Source organism: Erythrolamprus reginae, chromosome 9, assembly GCF_031021105.1.
Source record: "Erythrolamprus reginae isolate rEryReg1 chromosome 9, rEryReg1.hap1, whole genome shotgun sequence".
NCBI lineage: Eukaryota > Metazoa > Chordata > Lepidosauria > Squamata > Dipsadidae > Erythrolamprus > Erythrolamprus reginae.
The window spans coordinates 58,144,654-58,164,264 of record NC_091958.1 but is presented as its reverse complement, the minus strand read 5'-3'; the positions used below and the strand labels follow the sequence as shown (position 1 = coordinate 58,164,264).

Sequence of the window (19,611 nt, the reverse complement as noted above, 5' to 3'; positions counted from 1 at the left end):
TCAAATACAAATTATACATTTACTCATCTTTGCTTATCGTAAACCAACATTGGCTAAACTTTTAGTTAACAGAAAATGGAAACAAATCTGTTTCAGTTTGCTAAACTTTAATATATCACTTCATTATGACATAATATAAACCATGTAAGTAGTTTATATACATTTATAAAATAAACATAGACTGGAAAATGCTATTTAGTTACATGCTTGTTTAAAGTATGAGCTTAGAATTAGAATGGAATGGAAAGAATAGAATAGAATAGAATAGCAGAGTTGGAGGGGACCTTGGAGGTCTTTCCAACCCCCTCCTTAGGCAGGAAACCCTACACCACTTCAGACAAATGGTTGTCCAATATCTTCTTTAAAACTTCCAGTGTTGGAGCATTCCCAACTTCTGGAGGCAAGTTGTTCAACTGATGAATTGTTCTTTCAGGAAATTTCTCCTTAGTTCTAAGTTGCTTCTCTCCTTGATTAGTTTCCACCCATTGCTTCTTGTTTTACCCTCAAGGTGCTTTGGAGAATAGCTTCACTCCCTCTTGGCAGCCCCTGAGATATTGGAACACTGCTGTCCTGTCTCCCCTGGTCCTTCTTTTCATCAGACTAGCCATGCCCATTTCCTGCAACCCTTCTTCCTATGTTTTAGCCTCCAGTCCCCTAGTCCTCTTTGTCGCTCTTCTCCGCACTCTTTCTAGAGTCTCAGCATCCTTTTTGCATCGTGGCGACCAAACCTGGATGCCGTATTCCAAGTGTGGCCTTACCAAGGCCTTATAAAGTAGTATTAACCCTTCATGTGATCTTGATTATATCCCTCTGTTAATGCAGCCTAGAACTGTGTTGGCTTTTTTGGCAGCTGCTGCACATTTAAATGGTTGTCCAGTGGGATTCCAAGATCCCTCACACACTTACTACTGTTGAGCAATGTACCACATACACTGTACCTGTGCATTTTGTTTTTCTTGCCTAGATGTAGAACCTGACTTGTTTCACCATTGAACTTCATTTTGTTAGATAAATCCCCATGTCCAAGTCTGCCAAGTCCCTTCGGCCTCTTGAGCCTATCTTCTGGAGTGTTGGCTATTCCTGCCATCTTGGTGTCATCTGCAAATTTGAGAAGTTCTATCCCCTCATCCAAGTCATTGATGACGATTTTAAACAGTGCTGGGCCTAAAACAGAGCTTGATTTTGTTTATATAGCATGCACTTAATTTGAGCAGTTGACCACATTTAATATAACTTTCAAACACAGTTTGGTACAGTGGACATAAATATTGCGATAAAGCTTAACATGGCTGCTTGCTTTAAAAGATACTTCATGATTAAACAGAGGCTACTGCCCACGAGAATTCTGGAGCCCTTCCCTGCTACCCCGCCCTTTGCCTTGGCTTTCTGCTCTCTCGTTGTCTCAGTGTTTTGTGTCTTACTACTTCTGTCTGTGCTGTTTGTCCTCTTCCCTCTTTTCTAACCCCTCCCCTTCCCCTCCTCCTCTTTTCCTTTCATTGTCCACACTGGCCCATCAATCAACAAACAACGCTCCCCCCTTCGTCGTGGTGATCTGCCCTCCTCTGATTGGTGGTTCCATTGCTTGGGTGGCTATGTGTTTTCATGGACCAGTTCACCCAAATATGGCCTTCTCGCTGACAGGTATCACTTCTGTGAGAGATGTTTTACAGAAATCCAGGGCGAAAGCGTTACCCTGGGGGATGACCCTGCCCAGTCCCAAACGTAAGTATTTCAGTTTTTCACATGCTGAGTATGAACTAAGGAAGAAAATGTTTAAATTACAGTGCAGGCGTATCAAAGGTAGAGACCAACAGGCAGGCCTTCTCATACACTGTAGCTTTGCTTACATTTGCAGAAAATAAGCTGTGGCTTTGTTGCATATTAGATGCCTGCCCTCTCTGTAGACTCTGGCTTCTTTAACCGTTTTCTGGCCTAGCAGCTGTTCATTTTTCATCTTCAATAAACAACATTTCACAAATATTCTGTTTAAAAAGAGTTCAATTCAAATCACATTCAGCCATGAATTGCACTCCCTGTTCTCAACATCACATTCTGGAATATATGGAGAATAAATAGTCCTGTCTGTCTGAAACATATTGTTAAAAATGAATTATTATGGGCACTACATACAGAAGAAGCCACCCAATCCTAAATAGCTTGTTCTCATAGTTATGGCGCTGGAGACCTTTTTTACTAATAATTATAAGTTGTTTCCTTGCAAGCATTGTTCAATGAATTTAACATAGAAATTGCAATTTTAAAAATTTTAAAAATGCAACTTGATTGGTTTAATTCGTATAACTAGAGATTATGAGCCAGCGTTGTCACCAGAATACCAGGTGACAATCAAATTCCAGAGTGACTAACTTTATGAGAAACTCATATGCATATGCAGCTTTATTGTATGCAGCTGCCTTTTTTGCATAATAATCTTTATGGGCTATAATGTAGCTAAAAAAATAGGCTCTAATTTCTTATGTGTTTTTCTTTGCAGAACCATCTCAAAAGATCATTTTGAGAAGAAAAAAAATGACACACTTGATCCTGAACCGTAAGTATAGCGCAGTGGTGACAAACTTATGGCACATGTGCCAGAGGTGTCACTCAGAGCCCTCTCTATGACCACATGTGCCATCGCCCCAGCCCAGCTCCATCCTGTGTCTCTAGCACGTTTCTCACCTTAATGCTGGAGTGAAGTGCCCGAAACAGCGTTCTGTGTTGGTCACAGTACATTTGCTGTTGCTGCCTCCATGGTCCGCTGTTCTTGTAGCACCTTGCACAGCACAATGATGCAGGCGCTTCACAATGGGAGGGGCAGAGTTCCCTCCTCTTAGAGCCTGAAACTGTGTTTCTGCCATTTTTTGTTAGAACAATTAGATGAACTTTGCCTTGTTTATCATTATTTTAGGTAGTAAAACCTCATTATTCAGGTTAAATTGCCGTGTTGGCCCTTGGCCATAAATAAGTGGGTTTTAGGATGCAGTTTGGCCACTTGGTCTCTGCCATCACTGGCAGAGTGTGATTCTATTGCAGCAATAGCTGCAAAATGGAACTTCTTCAGATTTAGGCAATGTACCACAAATCAGCTAGGTCTTTTTAAAAGTCAACATCCAATCTTACTTATTTAATATGTCTGAAACAGCGATCTCATGCAGAAACACTTTTAACATTTGAACCGTGTTAAGAAAAATATGTGTATTGAATATGTATTTTTTTGTTTCAAAGAATCTAAAACTTCTTCTCTCACATTGTTCAGTTTTGTTGATTGCAAAGAATGTGGCCGGAAAATGCACCAGATATGCGCATTACACTATGACATTGTTTGGCCTTCTGGGTGAGTGTCTCTGAGAATCACTGTAAAGCTAATCCAGGCAGTTTACAACATGAAAAAAATGACAATATAATAATTTAAAAATATTAAGATTAAAATTAACAAAATTTATCTGAGATAAAAACTAGTATACCCTGGAGTGGAATGATCATTTTGTATTAAACATGTTTTGGAATTCTGTGTGGATGTAAATGATTTGCAACAAAAATATCTTTGTGGTTCTGGCAAAAATCTACTCTGCATGCTTGTAAGGTTGCAATGATGTTTTTAAATTCCCTTTGTTTATTTTACTGAAAGTTACTTACTCCATCTTGCATTTTTGGGCCTAAGAAATATGCAGTTTTTATATATTAAATTTCTAAGTAATTCTTAGAATTCAAGTTTCTCCTAAGGATTCACTTTGTCTCTTTACTACATTAGACATTAGGCTTTTGGAGTTGCATGGCTTTGGTTACATGTTTTTATGTAAGTGAGAAGACAGAATTCAAGCCATTCTGTGAATTTCTTAAAGGAATAATATAATTTCATGCCAGGTTTAATGTAATATCAGATTCCATGTGTGTGATACATGATGTGGTATGCATGTCATGGAAGTACAATTGGTTGTTGTGTGCTTCTCAGAGTTGCACTCTTGTGAGAAGGGTGGCTTTATAAAAATGCTAAATGAAGAAATAAATTTAAAAGTCCTGTTACTGCAGCAGAATGCAAACAGCCCCATCCAACACCAGGGTCCCCCTCCTCTCCCTTTTTTTTTTTGAGCATTGAACACAGATATACCCATCCGACAAGAGCTTGCCTGTGGCAGTCTCTTTGACTGATTGCTCTGGGATGCAAAGAGCTCTTCCGGCCAGATCATAAGGGAATGTTGAGCTGAGCATTTGAGCTACTTGTGAGTCTTCATACTCCTTTTTGCCATCAGCCCAAGTCCCTGGGTTCAGCCTTGCAACATCGTGTCCTGCCAGGACAGCCCGGCAGACCATCTGCATCCCTTATGCTGTTCAGGAACTAAGGGGGGCTTCAGCACCAAGTTAAATATGACCCAGGGGGTGAGAAGAAGAACCTTTTGGCACATTTTCTGTTTATGAAGAAAGTAGAATTTTGTAAAGTATTTTTTTTCCTTTAAAAAAAATATTTTATAGTATTTTCAGCTCAGGATACATTTATTAACTCTTAATTGTATTTTAGTTTTGTGTGTGATAACTGCTTGAAGAAAACTTGCCGCACACGCAAAGAGAATAAATTCAGTGCCAAAAGTAAGTTTATGGCCTCCTTTATTGTATATTAATGATATTTGTATGTTTGGTTTTTAATAAGGTTTTCTTTAATTATTTTAAATATTAGATTTGTCATATGCTGTTTTATTATTGTTGTTAGCCGCCCCAAGCCTACGGAGAGGGGCGGCATACAAATCAAATAAATAAATATTTCTTAATGCATCTTTTAAAGAACCCATTATTAATTGTTTAAATAATATTGTGGAAGGCCATTCATATTTGGATTGGGAAAAATAACTGTATTGTAGATCTAAATATAAAAGAAGAGTCCCACTGGCAGTACTCCACTTTCCTCGTTGTCCCCAGTAGAAAGGGAGTGGGGCATTCCCAGTTTTGGAAACAAAGCTGGTAAAGCATTTGATGCTCCTGCCTCCGTAGGGCCCATAAGAGCCACGCGGCACAGTGGTTAGAATGCAGTATGGCAGGCAAACTCTACCCACAGTGTGGAGATTAATCCTGATCAGTTGAAGGTTGACTCAGCCTTCCCAAGGCCAGGAAGGCTTTTTAAGGAGGACCCAGATTGTTGGGGGCAGTGTGCTGACTCTGAACCGCTTTAAAAGGGCTGTAAAGCCCCGAGCAACGGTATCTAGGTCTAAGTGCTATTGGTGCCTTCCCACCCCACCCCTTCAGTTCTGGATTCCTGATTGGTCTTGGGGACTCCTGGGATCAGGCGATGTTCTGTAGCAATAAGAGCTATTCCTTTATCATTTGGAAGCAAGCTCCTTAATTTCCTACGGAGGTTACTGGCAATAAAGGATGTTGACTCTAGCTTTAAGAATAAAGCTAAATGTTACTGTCATGATGTACGAGCGAGCGATGGACAGGACGATCTCTTTCTCTTCTTCCCTTCTTCCTCTCCACCTACTAGGGTTGCAGACTACCCGCTTAGGGAATCATTTGGAAGAGCGTGTAAACAAATTTCTGCGGCGGCAGAATCACCCAGAAGCTGGGGAAGTGTTTGTGAGAGTAGTGGCCAGTTCAGATAAAACAGTAGAAGTCAAACCAGGAATGAAATCTCGGTGAGTTTTGCTTTGCTTTTACTGGATCCATCTGATTGCCATCTATAATATCTTGATTTGAGCATCCAAAATTTTATTTTATTTTTCTGGACAGTGCCATTTTACCATATATTTTTGAGAATTTTGTCTGCATAATTTCAGAACAGGATATTTTGTACATTGAGCACCAGTCCATGACAATAGCTAACAGAGAAGATTAGGATCAATTGGATTAGCTAAATAATTCCTGATGAGTATTTTACTGGAAAACAGTTACTGTAGAAGCCCTAACAGATGAATGGAAGCAGCAAGCTAGCTATATTGTATGTTCTAGAAAATGTTCAAGCCATTGCCTGCTCCCACTTTTGGAGACCCCTAATCCTGTTTTAATACTGCCATGGTCCTGTCTGCCATGGTCTTGTTTTTCTCAGGCTTGTGTGATAATTGATTCTCATGACAGCCTAGCAGATAGGGAAATTTCCCATGGTGTTAGGAATTAAAGTTTCTATTCAGGCGCCTTGGAACATCATCGTCGTCATCGTCATCATCATCATTATTAGATTTCTATGCCGCCCTTCTTGAGGCGACTATATATTTTTATAATCCGACCAATCAGACGTTTACAGTAGGGGTGTCACTCTGACCTTCCTGCCATTCAGCTTAAAGCTCTGTAGGGAGAATTGGCGCTAGACTTGTGGTTGGGGGTCACCACAACATGAGGAACTGTATTAAGGGGTCACACCATTAGAAAGGTTGAGAACCACTGTTAGGTGGAGGTTGCGTTTGCCATTTTCATCTATTATAAAGCAATAATAATAAATAAGCCTCCTTGAGAAGGACATTTTTTTCCTAACATCAAATAATTAATTCCTCAGTTTTATATCTTTTACCTAAAAATGGTATGAATTTCTCTTTGTTGTAGATTTGTGGATTCTCGTGAAATGGCTGAGGCCTTCCCCTACCGAACAAAGGCTCTTTTTGCTTTTGAAGAGATTGATGGGGTGGACGTCTGCTTTTTTGGCATGCACGTTCAAGAATACGGATGGGATTGTCCACCTCCAAACACCAGGTCTTGCTTTGCTTCCTTCCAAACAAAAGAAGGATTCCGGTTATTCAGTCTCAACCCAGGCGGCCTTACCTAGTTCTAGTTGTGGGGGGAATGAAATGAAGTGTTTTCTATTTATATATATTATTTTATTGCCTGCCTCGGTCTTGAAGGACATGAGGAAGGGTATAAATCTGAAGCATAAGTAACACTCTCTACATGGGGCGACCTTTGAAGAGTGTTCGGAAACTTCAGATCGTGCAGAATGCAGCTGCGAGAGCAATCATGGGCTTCCCTAGGTATGCCCATGTCACACCAACACTCCGCAGTCTGCATTGGTTGCCGATCAGTTTCCGATCACAATTCAAAGTGTTGGTTGTGACCTATAAAGCCCTTCATGGCACTGGAGCAGAATATCTCCAAGACCACCTTCTGCCGCACAAATCCCAGCGGCCGGTTAGGTCCCACAGAGTTGGCCTTCTCCGGGTCCCGTCGACTAAACAATGTCGGCTGGCAGGATCCAGGGGAAGAGCCTTTTCTGTGGCGGCCCCGACCCTCTGGAACCAACTCCCCCCTGGGATTAGGACTGCCCCCACCCTCCTTGCCTTTTGTAAACTCCTTAAAACCCATCTCTGCCGTCAGGCATGGGGGAACTGAGACATCTCCCCTTGCCTCTGCAGTTTTATGTATGGTATGCTTGTGTGTATTTTTCTTATATAATGGGGTTTTTAGGCTTTTAATGTAAAATTGTTATTTTAGACTTAATATTAAATTTGTTTTATCTCTGTTGTGAGCCGCCCCGAGTCTGCGGAGAGGGGCGGCATACAAATCTAATTAATAATAATAATAATAATAATAATAATAATAATAATAATAATAATAATAATAATGTGTCTCCTAGATAGCTACATAGGTCCTTACAGGTGGTGACCAGCAGTTCAAATATAAATAGAAGCATTTACCAGGGTGATAATATGTGGCAATTCTGGAACAGCCTAATAATTGGGAGGGCTGCTGCATTTCCAGATGGTCTTAAGGGCTGCCCCATGTCAGATGAATTACAGCAATCCAACTGGATAGGATGTGAGCTTCTGAAGGAAAGGCAGGATAGCAGTAGCACCTAGACCTTACAATACTGCTCCGTAGTGCTTACTCTCTGAGCAGTTTACAAAGCGGTTGGGGTGACCTTGCAAGGATGGACGACTGAATCGACCTCGAGCCTGTCAGGATTGAACTCCAGGCAGTGTTTGCCTGCAACATAGCATTCTAACCACTGTGCCACTAGGGCTCAGGATGCAACCACTGAGTTTCCTTCCTTTTTTTTTGTCACAGGCGTGTGTACATCTCCTATTTGGACAGTATCCATTTCTTTCGCCCAAGATGCCTCCGGACTGCCGTCTATCATGAAATTCTTATTGGGTATCTAGAATATGTCAAGAAACTGGGGTGAGTGTTCTGACGGGACTTTTTAGGAGTGGGTATTTTGACTTGAATCCTGACTTAAATACGACATGCATTCCTCTTGAGTGGAAGCAGGTGGGATTTGTTACGTCCCTCTAACCCCTTCAGGGTCAGTCAGGACCCTGTTTTCCTTGCACTGGGGAATGGAAAAGCAAAATGCCAAGTGAGATTTGGCAAAAAGAGCACAGCGGAGAGGCCAGAGAAAGATGTCGGGGGACATAGAAATAATCGTAAGCAGGCAGGGGACTGTCTTTTTCTCAAACACATTCGTTGACCTGTCCTTCCTCTCTGATTGACACACACTTTTCCCAACTCAGCTTCCCTCCTTCCAAGGCAGCTACTGCGCTTTCTGTGCAGAGGGACAAGGCCCTCGCTCGTGGGCAGAGGGAAGTGAGCGCAGTGTTCGGCATTAGGAACAAAAAACAGCCACTCAGAAAATTGCTCTTTGCCGCCTTCCTCCTTCGATCTCATTGGATTATCTTGAGTTCCCTGCAGCAAGCGACAGTGAGAAGGGGAAGGGCGGTTGCGGGGGGGACGGGGGACGGGACACCATTCTGCAGCACTGCTCTCTGTCCTGCAGACTGTCAGTTCCTCATAGTGGTTTTCCTATATTGTGCATGGTAATTTTCTCTTCACACATTCCAGAGATGTGCACAATTCTATAGGCAAGCCTTAGTTTTTCAGCTTTCTGGTGTGAAACTCAGCAGAACTCTTAGTTTTCATATAAGCTTCATATAAGTTTTCAACATGCTCTGAATGTTGTACATCGAGACTTATACAATATATAAAGTGTGAAAATCCCAGAAATTTATGGGAAATAATCTTACAGGCAGCTCCCTTTCCTGGTGGTAACTAAAAACTTGAACAGCCTGTAATATTGACATTTTCTTTTTGTATGCTCTCTAGTGCAAAAAGCTCACAGCTTTCTAATGAATAATAGCAAATAACATTCTTGTAGCACACACTAACTGGATATTTTATTTGCATAAAAAGGTTCAAAGTCTGATCGTTTTATGAAAAGTGTGTATGTGTGTGTGTGTGTTTTGTGTAAGATGCCTGCTGTTCTACCTCCTGTATGTGTTAAAATGTCTCAAACTTATACCTCAATGTGGTACATTTAAATATCTAACTGCCAATATCCAATTTCCAAGTGGGCAAGTTGTCAGAAATCAGTAGCCCTAAATCCTTCTCTTCTGACATTTTTGCCAACACAGAACTGCCAATACAAGACTCAGATTGAGGATTCCTTTTGCCCAAGTGCATTATGTTTCCAAATGTAAAATAATGCGCTTGGGCAAAAGGAATCCTCAATCTGAGTATTGTATTGGCAGTTCTGTGTTAGCAAAAACTCCAGAAGAGAAGGATTTAGGGGTAGTGATTTCTGACAGTCTCAAAATGGGTGAACATTGCAGCTGGGCAGTAGGAAAAGCAAGTAGGATGTTTGGCTGCATAGCTAGAGGTATAACAAGCAGGAAGAGGGAGATCGTGATCCAGCTGCATAGAGCGCTGGTGAGACCACATTTGGAATAATACTGTGTTCAGTTCTGGAGACCTCATCTACAAAAAGATATTGATAAAATTGAACAGGTCCAAAGACGGGCTACAAGAATGGTGGAAGGTCTTAAGCATAAAACATATCAGGAAAGACTTCATGAACTCCATCTGTAGAGTCTGGAGGACAAAGAGGGAAAGGGGGGACATGATCAAAACATTTAAATATGTTAAAGGGTTAAATAAGGTCCAGGAGGGAAGTGTTTTCAATAGGAAAGCGAAGCCAAGAACAAGGGGACACAATCTGAGGTGAGTTGGGGGAAAGATCAGAAGCAATGTGAGAAAATATTATTTTACTGGAAGAGTAGTAGATGCTTGGAACAAACCAGCAGACGTGGTCGGTAAATCCACAGTAACTGAATGTAAACATGCCTGGGATAAACATAGATCCATCCTAAGATAAAATACAGGAAATAGTATAAGGGCAGACTAGATGGACCGTGAAGGTCTTTTTCTGCCGTCAATCTTCTATGTTTCTATGTTTCTAAACTGCCCTGCTGAATCTTGCAGAAGCTTGTGTGCTTGAAGCAGATTTTTCCATTTCTTGGGAATGGGATAGAAAAATAAGAAAAAAAATACATATTAACCAGTTTTGTGACCCTGTAAGCTGAGTATGACTTTCTGAGTTGAGTTTTGTAGGACGCAATTTGTCACTTCCTTCCACCCCAGGAATTATTGAAGAGACTACAATTAACAGAATACCTGGAGAAAGTAATTCCTTGGGCAGATGCAAGTGGAAAGTGATTTTCCCCTCTTTTTTAAAAAAAATGTAAGATATTTATATTTTGCCTATTAACTTTAAAGAATCTGAGGTTAGGGTTGTTTCCAGTCTTTTTGAATTAAAATCAACCAGAGAACACTACATTTATTTCCTTCCTTTTAGCACAATAAGAGAATATGAAGAAAATAAACTCTATGGCCTATAAACTTTATAAACCAACAAACGTATCTTAGTGCTTGGGCGTTGAGTTAAATAACTCAAATAGCTCTGTATATTCTCTGGATGAAATCATTAAAATTGTTATTAAAATATTGGCAATGCTGCAGAGAATGCCCAGGGTCCAAAAACAGCTGCCCAGTTTGGGTTACTTTATAAGATCAAACAATCAAGGTGGCATGTTAAAATCAACATATTACAATAAAAGATTAATCAAATAGCAAATTACACACAGTGAATGCCCACATTTAATATTGGTGTAGATTGACAGTCCTAGTTTTGTAGGCCCAGATCCCATCCTTCTGCCCACCAGGGGGACGTTGCTTGTGCGAGCAGGGTCAAAAATAGAACTAAGGCATACGGAGGTATGAATGAATGAATGAATGGCTGAGTGTAAGTGCTGGCTATCTAAATAATGTTTCTACTGCAGCTGAACAGTTCTGGACAAAACTGTTACTTAACTGGGCTGTCTTGCTTGTGTGAAACTCGTAGGTATGTGACAGGCCACATCTGGGCCTGCCCACCAAGTGAGGGTGACGATTACATCTTCCATTGCCACCCCCCTGACCAAAAAATTCCCAAACCTAAACGTCTCCAAGAGTGGTACAAGAAGATGCTGGACAAAGCCTTTGCAGAGCGGATCATTCATGACTACAAGGTGAGGATTTCATCAAAGAAAATCTGGAGACATTGGTATCTACAGGTGAAACCCAGACAATTAGAATGGCGTGCAAAAGTTGCTGGACTTAATGAAGCACAGTGAACCAATACCAGCAGATGACCAGCAGATGAAATCAACACAGACTGTGGAGATTATTGCATCTCATTTGGAAACCAAGGGCCCAGAGGAGGGAGGAAGAATGGAGAGGCACAGACCCTGCAAGATGCGTGAGGCCCAATGTGAAGTGTCCACAGTCTGTGTGGATTTGGGGAGCCATGTCATCTGCTGGTGTTGGTCCACTGGGCTTCCTTAAGTCCAGGGTCAATGCAGCTGTCCAACCAGGAGATTTTGGAGTGCTCCACGCTTCCATCCGCATACGAGCTTTACGGGGATGGTGACTTAAATTTTCCAGCAAGACTTGGCACCTGCCCACACTGCCCAAAGCACCAAAACCTGGTTCAGTGACCGTGGGATTACTGTCCTTGATTGGCCAGCAAACTCACCTGACCTGAACCCCATGAAGAATCTATGGGGCCTTGCCGAGAGAGAGATGAGAGATATAAGACTGAACAGAAGAGCTGAAGGCCGCTGTTGAAGCATCCTCGGCAGTGCCACAGGCTGAGAGCGGCCGTGCCACACTGCATTGGGGCCGTAATTGCTGTAGAAAGGGCCCAGACTGAGGACTGAGTACACACTGTGTGTGCATGCCTATACTTTTCAGAGGTCCCATATCGTTATGTACAATCCTTGTTTTATTTATTGAATATTCTAATTTTCTGAGATGGTGGATTTGGGGTTTTCATGAGCTGTACCCCATAATCATCATATTTATGACAAATCACCACTTGAACTATCTTGCTGTTCTGCTTTGGGCCTGAATGGATCAGAACAACCCACTACAAAAGGTTCAGACAGGAACAAAATTGTATTTTTAAAAACGAAAGTTACAAAGCATAGTCCTTCTTATAATTTCTGCTGGCAACCTTCACAGTCAAGTCGAAAACTAAGGGAACTGGCTGCTGGCCTGTCTAACCACCTAATTAGAATGTTCCAGAGTGATTCCATACCCCGTTAATCTTCAGAGCTTCTCAGACAGCTATGCAAGGACCTTAAAGGGGAAGCCACGGTTTGCCAGCAAAGCATTTCTGGAACTCCGGTTCTAGCAGCACCACCATAATGACTCACATCAGGCCTCTTTCTCCCAGAAATCCTCCTTTTATACTGTCCGGGTGTGGTTTTGCACTGTTTTTAGGGGGCTTATATTGTATTTTATGTGTATTTGGCTGTGAGCTGCCCAGAGTCCTCTGGGAGTGGGGCAGGCAGCACTAAGCCCAAATAAATAAATAAAACAAAATTAGTCATGCTTTTCTAGATCTGTGTCAATCCAAAATTAAGCACCAACATTTATCTTAATAATAATAATAATAATAATAATAATAATAATAATAATAATATTTTATTAGATTTGTATGCTGCCCCACGGCTCACAACAATAATAAAATACAATAAACAGTGGTACAAATCTAATATTAAAAACTGAAGTTAAAACCCCTTAATATTAAAAAACAGTCAATACTACACAATCATACCATTCTCAAGTGCTATAATCAGCAAAGGGGGGCGGGAGAAATCAGTTCCCCCATGCCTGGTGACGTAAGTGGGTCTTTAACATCTTGCGGAAGACAGGGAGGGTGAGGGAAATTCGAATCTCCAGGGGAAGTTGGTTCCAGAGGGCCAGGGCCGCCACAGAGAAGGCTCTTCCCCTGGATCCCGCCAGACGGCATTGTTTAGTCAACGGGACCCGGAGAAGGCCAACGCTCTGGGACCTCATCAGCCGCTGGGACTCGTGCATCTTAGGTGGGGCTAAAGCAAAGACATTGGCTGTGTAAACACACTCACAATCATAATGGAACACAGAAAACTATTTTAAACCCTCCTTTGTTTAAACCGAATGAGACTTTTGCCATTGTTCTTAGCTATGCCATTAACAACAGCGTGTGGTCTTTTTTTAGGATATCTTCAAACAAGCGACTGAGGATCGGCTGACCAGCGCCAAGGAGTTGCCCTACTTTGAGGGGGATTTTTGGCCCAATGTATTGGAAGAGAGCATAAAAGAGCTAGAACAGGAGGAGGAGGAGAGGAAAAGGGAGGAGAGCACAGCCGCCAGTGAAACAATAGAGGTGACTAAATCCACACAATATTTATGTGAGCTATATAAGCCACAATTGTTTTCAGTCCAATAGAACTGTGAGTTACATGCCACATTACCTTTTAGAACAGTGGTTCTCAGCCTTCCTAATGCCGCAGCCCTCGTGTTGTTGTCACCCTCCAACCATAAAATAATAACATTATTAGGAAATTCAGGGTGGGTTCTAACTGACCTCGCTACTGGTTCGCTCCCTCCTGCACTGAAGGGGGGGGGGGGAGCCAAAACCAAGATGGCGATCCAGGCATAGTGCTGGGAATTCAGCTTCTGCACATGCTCAGAAGCCCCCACCCCTTTTTTGGGGGGGGCAGTTAACTATTTGCATGTGGGTGGACCTGCCTGGAGACCGATGGAGGAGGAACAGGGGTCTCACTTCCCAAGACCCTCTCAGGAATACGTGTTTCTGATGGTCTTGGGCAACCCTGGTGAAAACGTTGTTCGGTCCCCAAAGGGGTCCCGACCCACAGGCTGAGAGCAGGCAGGGGAGGCACCCTTCATTTTAACCCCATCGCAAGAACCTGTGAGGGAATTTGTGCAAGGAGAGGAGAAAGGCAGGTGCATAGTGCTGTTTCCAACGCCCCAACTGTTCCAACTAAGCTTTAATTTGTAGCTTCTACTTGGGGTTCTCCTGCCCCGCTGATGTGGTTGCTTAAGTCCATCCTGGATTGATTCTGCCGATAGTTTAGACTGGAAAGCAGGCTGCAAAGAGTTTTGTGCTTAGAGCTTCCTTACCTGCCTCTGTGGCCATTCTGAATTCTTTGCTAAGGGAAAGGAGGAGGTGAATCTTTTTAATCCCACTTTTATTATTTTTATAACTAACTCAAGGCAGTGAGCACACGTAACACACCTCCTTTCTATTTTCCCCACAACAGCCCTGTGAGGTAGTTGGGCTGAAAGTGGCTGGCCACCCAACTGGCCTCCGTGCTTAAGGTGGGACTAGAACTCGGTTCAGATGAGTGGGTTAAATGTGTGTTTCACGCTTACTTTTTGTTGTGGGCAAATAGCCTGCAAAACAGGCCAAGAAAGTTTTTTTTAAAAAGGAAGGTACATACAAATATCATTATGACTATTACCTTGATAATTTTGGTTTGCTTACTGGACTTTGCACTATATTTATATTCCATTGATGCTCCTGTGGCCAATTCACATTAAATTTTTGGAATAGTTGACAATATTATATACATTTGGTCTTACAATGTTGATATTCATGAAGGGGTAAAGCAATAGCTTATTTCAATTTTATTTATTGCAGCTGCAAAACACAGGTAGGCAGCAGAAAACCAGTTGAATTAAAATGGAAGAAAAACCATGTAATCCATTGAGATTTTTGTTGTTGTTGAATTATCACCATTATCACCACGGCCAGTTTTTCTGAACGCGATGGGCCAAAAGTAGCTACTCCCTCTGTCCTGTCCAAGGAAGGTGACTTCTGCAGTTAAAGGACTGTTGAGTCTTTATTCGCAGTCCTGCTGAGAGCTGTGGATTTCTCTGACAAAAAACCAGAGTATTATTGTGGGGAGCCACATTCGTTCAGCTTGTCTGATTTCCCCTGGCCCACTGCCCCCAGCAAGCAGGTGTTGTCGTTGAGCAGCTTCCTTCCGTGTTTGAACAGGGCAGCCAGGGTGACAGCAAGAATGCCAAGAAGAAGAACAACAAGAAGACCAACAAGAATAAGAGCAGCCTCAGCCGGGCCAACAAGAAGAAGCCCTCCCTGCCTAACGTGTCAAATGATTTGTCTCAGAAGTTGTATGCCACAATGGAGAAGCATAAAGAGGTACATGGCCAAGCCCTCATTTGCAAAATTTAATGTTACAAAAGAGGGAGGGAGGGAAGTAGACCACATTAAGTAATGTGGGACCTGGGCAACTTTGCAGTTCTCATTGGTGGAGATGGTCTTGAGCTCACCACCTCTTCCTTTGCCTCTGCTACACGGCAGGTCTTCTTTGTGATTCACCTGCACGCGGGGCCTGTCATCAACACTTTGCCCCCCATTGTGGATCCGGACCCATTGCTTAGCTGTGATCTGATGGATGGCCGGGATGCCTTCCTCACTCTAGCAAGGGACAAGCACTGGGAGTTTTCCTCCTTACGCCGCTCCAAGTGGTCTACTCTGTGCATGCTTGTGGAGTTGCACACACAGGGACAGGATCGCTTTGTTTACACCTGCAACGAGTGTAAACATCATGTGGAAACACGGTGGCATTGCACAGTCTGTGAAGTAAGTATACGTTGCCTTCTTTGAATTGGTTTGCCAACCTGTCTCTTGTTTTTCACAATACATTTAAAAATAATATAGGCTTATGACTAATATGATGGATAATAATAATATAACTGTGGGGCCAATTGTTATGATTTGCGCATCAGTTTTACAGAATGAGCAAAGCCATAGAAATATTTTCTGGGCAAGGCTGCTCCTGTTGATTGAATGACTGACAGATAGAACTGAGACCACCGTGACAGATAGAATGCCTCGGGCACATGCATGCGTGTGTGCATACCTTTCTCGCATTGTAGATTGTTGACCGTGGTGTCTCTCACTGCTTTCCAGGACTACGACCTCTGCATTAACTGCTACAACAGCAAGAGCCACGAGCATAAGATGCTGAAGTGGGGCTTGGGCCTCGACGACGATGGGAACAGCCCAGGGGAGCAGCAGTCCAAGAGCCCCCAGGAATCCCGCCGGCTCAGCATCCAGCGGTGCATCCAGTCGTTGGTGCACGCTTGCCAGTGTCGCAATGCCAACTGCTCGCTGCCGTCCTGCCAGAAGATGAAGCGTGTGGTCCAGCACACCAAGGGCTGCAAGCGCAAGACCAACGGGGGCTGCCCGGTCTGCAAGCAGCTGATCGCCCTCTGCTGCTACCACGCCAAGCACTGCCAGGAGAACAAGTGCCCGGTGCCCTTCTGCCTCAACATCAAGCACAAGCTCCGGCAGCAGCAGATCCAGCACCGCCTGCAGCAGGCGCAGTTGATCCGCCGCAGGATGGCCACCATGACCACCCGAAACGTGCCTCAGCAGAACTTGCCTTCTCCTACCTCAGCCACGCCTGGGACCCCGACACAGCATCCAAGCGCCCCACAGACCCCCCAGCCGCCTCCCCAGCCTTCCCCTGTTAGCATGTCACCCGCTGGCTTCCCGACGGTAGGAAGAACACCGGCGCCCCCTCCCATTCCGGCGGGCAAGCCTTCCACCCAGGGGGCTGCTCCGCCTCCGCCCACCCACCCCCCACCAGGCGCTGTGGAAGCAGCCCGGCAGATTGAAATCGAAGCAGCCCAGCAGCAGCAACAGCAGCAGCAACAGCAGCAGCAGCTCTACCGGGTGAGCAGCAATGGCTTACCTCCAGGCCGAGCAGGGATGGTGAGCACGGCAGTGGGGGCGGTCAATCCCATGCAGCAGCCTGGCATAAATGTGCCCCGGCCTAACTCTGTCAGCGGCCCAATGTTGCCCAACCTGCAACCCGGGCAGTGGCAGCCCCCAGCTCCGGTGCCCCCACAGCAGCCAGGAATGCCAAGGCCAGTCCTGCCCATGGCTGGCCAACCAACAGTAACTGGCCCAAGGATGCCGGGCGTGCAGCCCCCAGCCCGAACAATCCCTCCAAATGCTTTGCAAGAGTTACTGCGGACTTTGAAATCTCCCAGTTCCCCCCAGCAGCAGCAACAGGTGCTGAATATTCTGAAGTCGAACCCACAGCTCATGGCAGCTTTTATAAAGCAGAGAACGGCCAAATACGTAGCAAACCAGCCTGGCATGCAGCCCCAGCCAAGCATTCAGCCCCAGGCGGGCATGGCACAGACTCCAAGCCCACTGCAGCAGCAGCAGCCGCCACCTCCACCACCAGCAGGGTTGCATGCTCAAGCAGGCCTGCAGAATCTGAGCGCACTGCCAGCAGGCGTCCCGCGACCAGGGGTCCCTCCCCAGCAACCCGCTCTAGGAGGTCTGGCTGCACAGGCCCCGTCAATCAGCATCATGAACCCAGCTCACAGTCCGGCGATGGCCAACATGAGTCCTCAGTACAGGGAGATCTTGAGAAGACAATTGCTGCAGCAGCAGCAGCAGCAGCAAGGAGCAGGTGGGCTGGCCACTCACAGCCAGTTCCCGCAGACTCCGGGCCCCGGAGTTTATGCCCAAGCCATTCAGCAGCAGCGGATGCAGCAGCAGCAGCAGCAGCATCTTTCAATCCAAGCAGGGGCCATGGGGCAGCTAGCTCAGATGGGGCAGCTGAATCCTATGGGGCAGCCGGCCATGGGTGCTGATGGCAGCCCTAACATCCAGCAAGCTCTGCAGCAGCGACTCCTACAACAGCAGCAGCAGCAGCAGCAGCAGCAACAACTTAAACCACCAATGGGCTCCCCTGGCCAGCCAAATCCTATGAGCCCGCAACAGCACCTGCTTTCAGGACAAGCCCCCACGTCCCACCTCCCTGGCCAACCAATCAGCGCCTCCCTCAGCAGCCAGGTGCGCTCTCCGGCCCCCATTCAGTCCCCCAGGCCCCAGTCCCAGCCACCACATTCCAGCCCATCCCCCAGGATACAGCCCCAGCCCTCCCCTCACCATGCCTCACCCCAGACTGGCTCACCTCACCCTGGGTTGGCTGTTACAATGGCTGGCTCCATGGAACAGGGACACCTGGGCAACCCAGACCAGAGTGCAATGCTTCCCCAGCTCAATCCCCCAAATAGGAACGTGTTACCAAATGAGCTGTCCCTGGTTGGTGATGCCACAGGAGGTGACACACTAGAAAAATTTGTGGAGGGCTTATAGCATTTAATGATTTCTCTCATGTTCCTGGACTTCTTGAACTGAAAAAAAAACCTTGCAGCTCCAGCTAAAACCCTCGATGGGACTGATTCATCCTCTACCTGTGAATGGATGAATGGCTGTTTAAAAAAAAGAGAATATATATTTTTTTGTTAAAGCCAGCCAGACGTGGTTAAAATATCTGGTCTCCTTGTTGTGGGTTTTTTTTAGTTGTTAACGTTAACTTTACTTTTTTAAAGGGGAAAATGAGTCCATTATATTCATATTTTTATTTGTACTTTCAAGACTAAGCAGTGGTGTTTAGCAGAGGAGAAAAATATTCACATTCTAATGTATCTTGCTACGTTTCTGACATTTGGCAGAAAGTTTTGTTTTGTTTTAGTCTTATTCTATTCTGGATTTTGCAAGTATCCTAAGTATTATTACCCCTGGGAAAGATAGGAACTGACTCTTGCACACACCGCAGATGTAAAAATTGTTGCTTGTTTCTCTGATAAAACTGGTTTTAGATTTTAAAAAATAGGGACACTCACTACTTAGGACATATTAATTTTAACAGGGAAGAAGTGTATTCTGTAATTCTTTGATGTGAACTTGAACTGAGGAAAAGCAATTACAGTGTAAATCATGCAAACTCTATAATTACTATAAATATGAACAATTCAAGATTCAATCACTGTATAGAGGGGGGAACAAACTCATTTCTTACTTCTATAGCATATTGTTAAATAAACTGTGTGCAACAGACAAAAGGATGTCCTTGAATTCATGTACATGGTATTAACTTAGTGTTTGGATTTTTTGTTATGAAAATGCTGTTTTCAACATTGTATTTGGACTATGCATGTCTTTTTTCCATTGTATATAAAGTATTGCTTAAAAGTGATATAAATTACTGAAGTTTTTAAAATGTTTCTGTCCTTTAAAATCCATGTCACAGTTTGTATTTGATTGTGTGCCTGTGAGAGTGTAGCGGTATAGGTTTGAGTTCGTTGAAAGGCATCCAATTAGGAAGTATTCATACTGGGCTATATTAATGTATAAGAATTAACAAAGAAATTCAAAGTATTTTCTTTAAAAAAAACAAAAAACACATTTTAGGGAAGGAGCACCAGTTTGACTGAAACAGATGGTTCCTGAAGTAAAATCAAGGAGATGGTTTTCTGTGCAATAACAATGAAGAAACTCCACAACAGGTTCAGGCGGGGCAAGACCATATCCATTGATTTTCCTCAGCCTGATCCTATCTACGACGTTCCATCTATACTGGATGGCTGCACTGTTTCTGAGGGAAACAAAATTGGTGCTTCATACGTTAAACGATCACTAGGAAGTACGTGGTGGGTTTTGTCAGGTACCATAACCGACACAGTTGTACACTGTGAATACAG

The 19,611-nt window shown here is 43.9% G+C and overlaps 1 protein-coding gene across 1 annotated transcript in view; it reads left to right on the top strand.

Annotated features, from left to right (window-relative positions):
- The window catches only part of CREBBP (CREB binding protein), a 52,282-nt gene extending 33,152 nt beyond the window's left edge, over positions 1-19,130 (top strand). The window contains 12 exon segments of the mRNA XM_070761596.1: positions 1,642-1,722; positions 2,495-2,551; positions 3,257-3,334; positions 4,517-4,584; positions 5,474-5,624; positions 6,526-6,672; positions 7,981-8,094; positions 11,090-11,255; positions 13,271-13,438; positions 15,077-15,238; positions 15,401-15,682; positions 16,013-19,130. Coding sequence (XP_070617697.1) covers positions 1,642-1,722; positions 2,495-2,551; positions 3,257-3,334; positions 4,517-4,584; positions 5,474-5,624; positions 6,526-6,672; positions 7,981-8,094; positions 11,090-11,255; positions 13,271-13,438; positions 15,077-15,238; positions 15,401-15,682; positions 16,013-18,223 — 3,685 coding nt within the window. The 3' untranslated portion in view covers positions 18,224-19,130.
- The last annotated feature ends 481 nt before the right edge of the window (positions 19,131-19,611 follow it).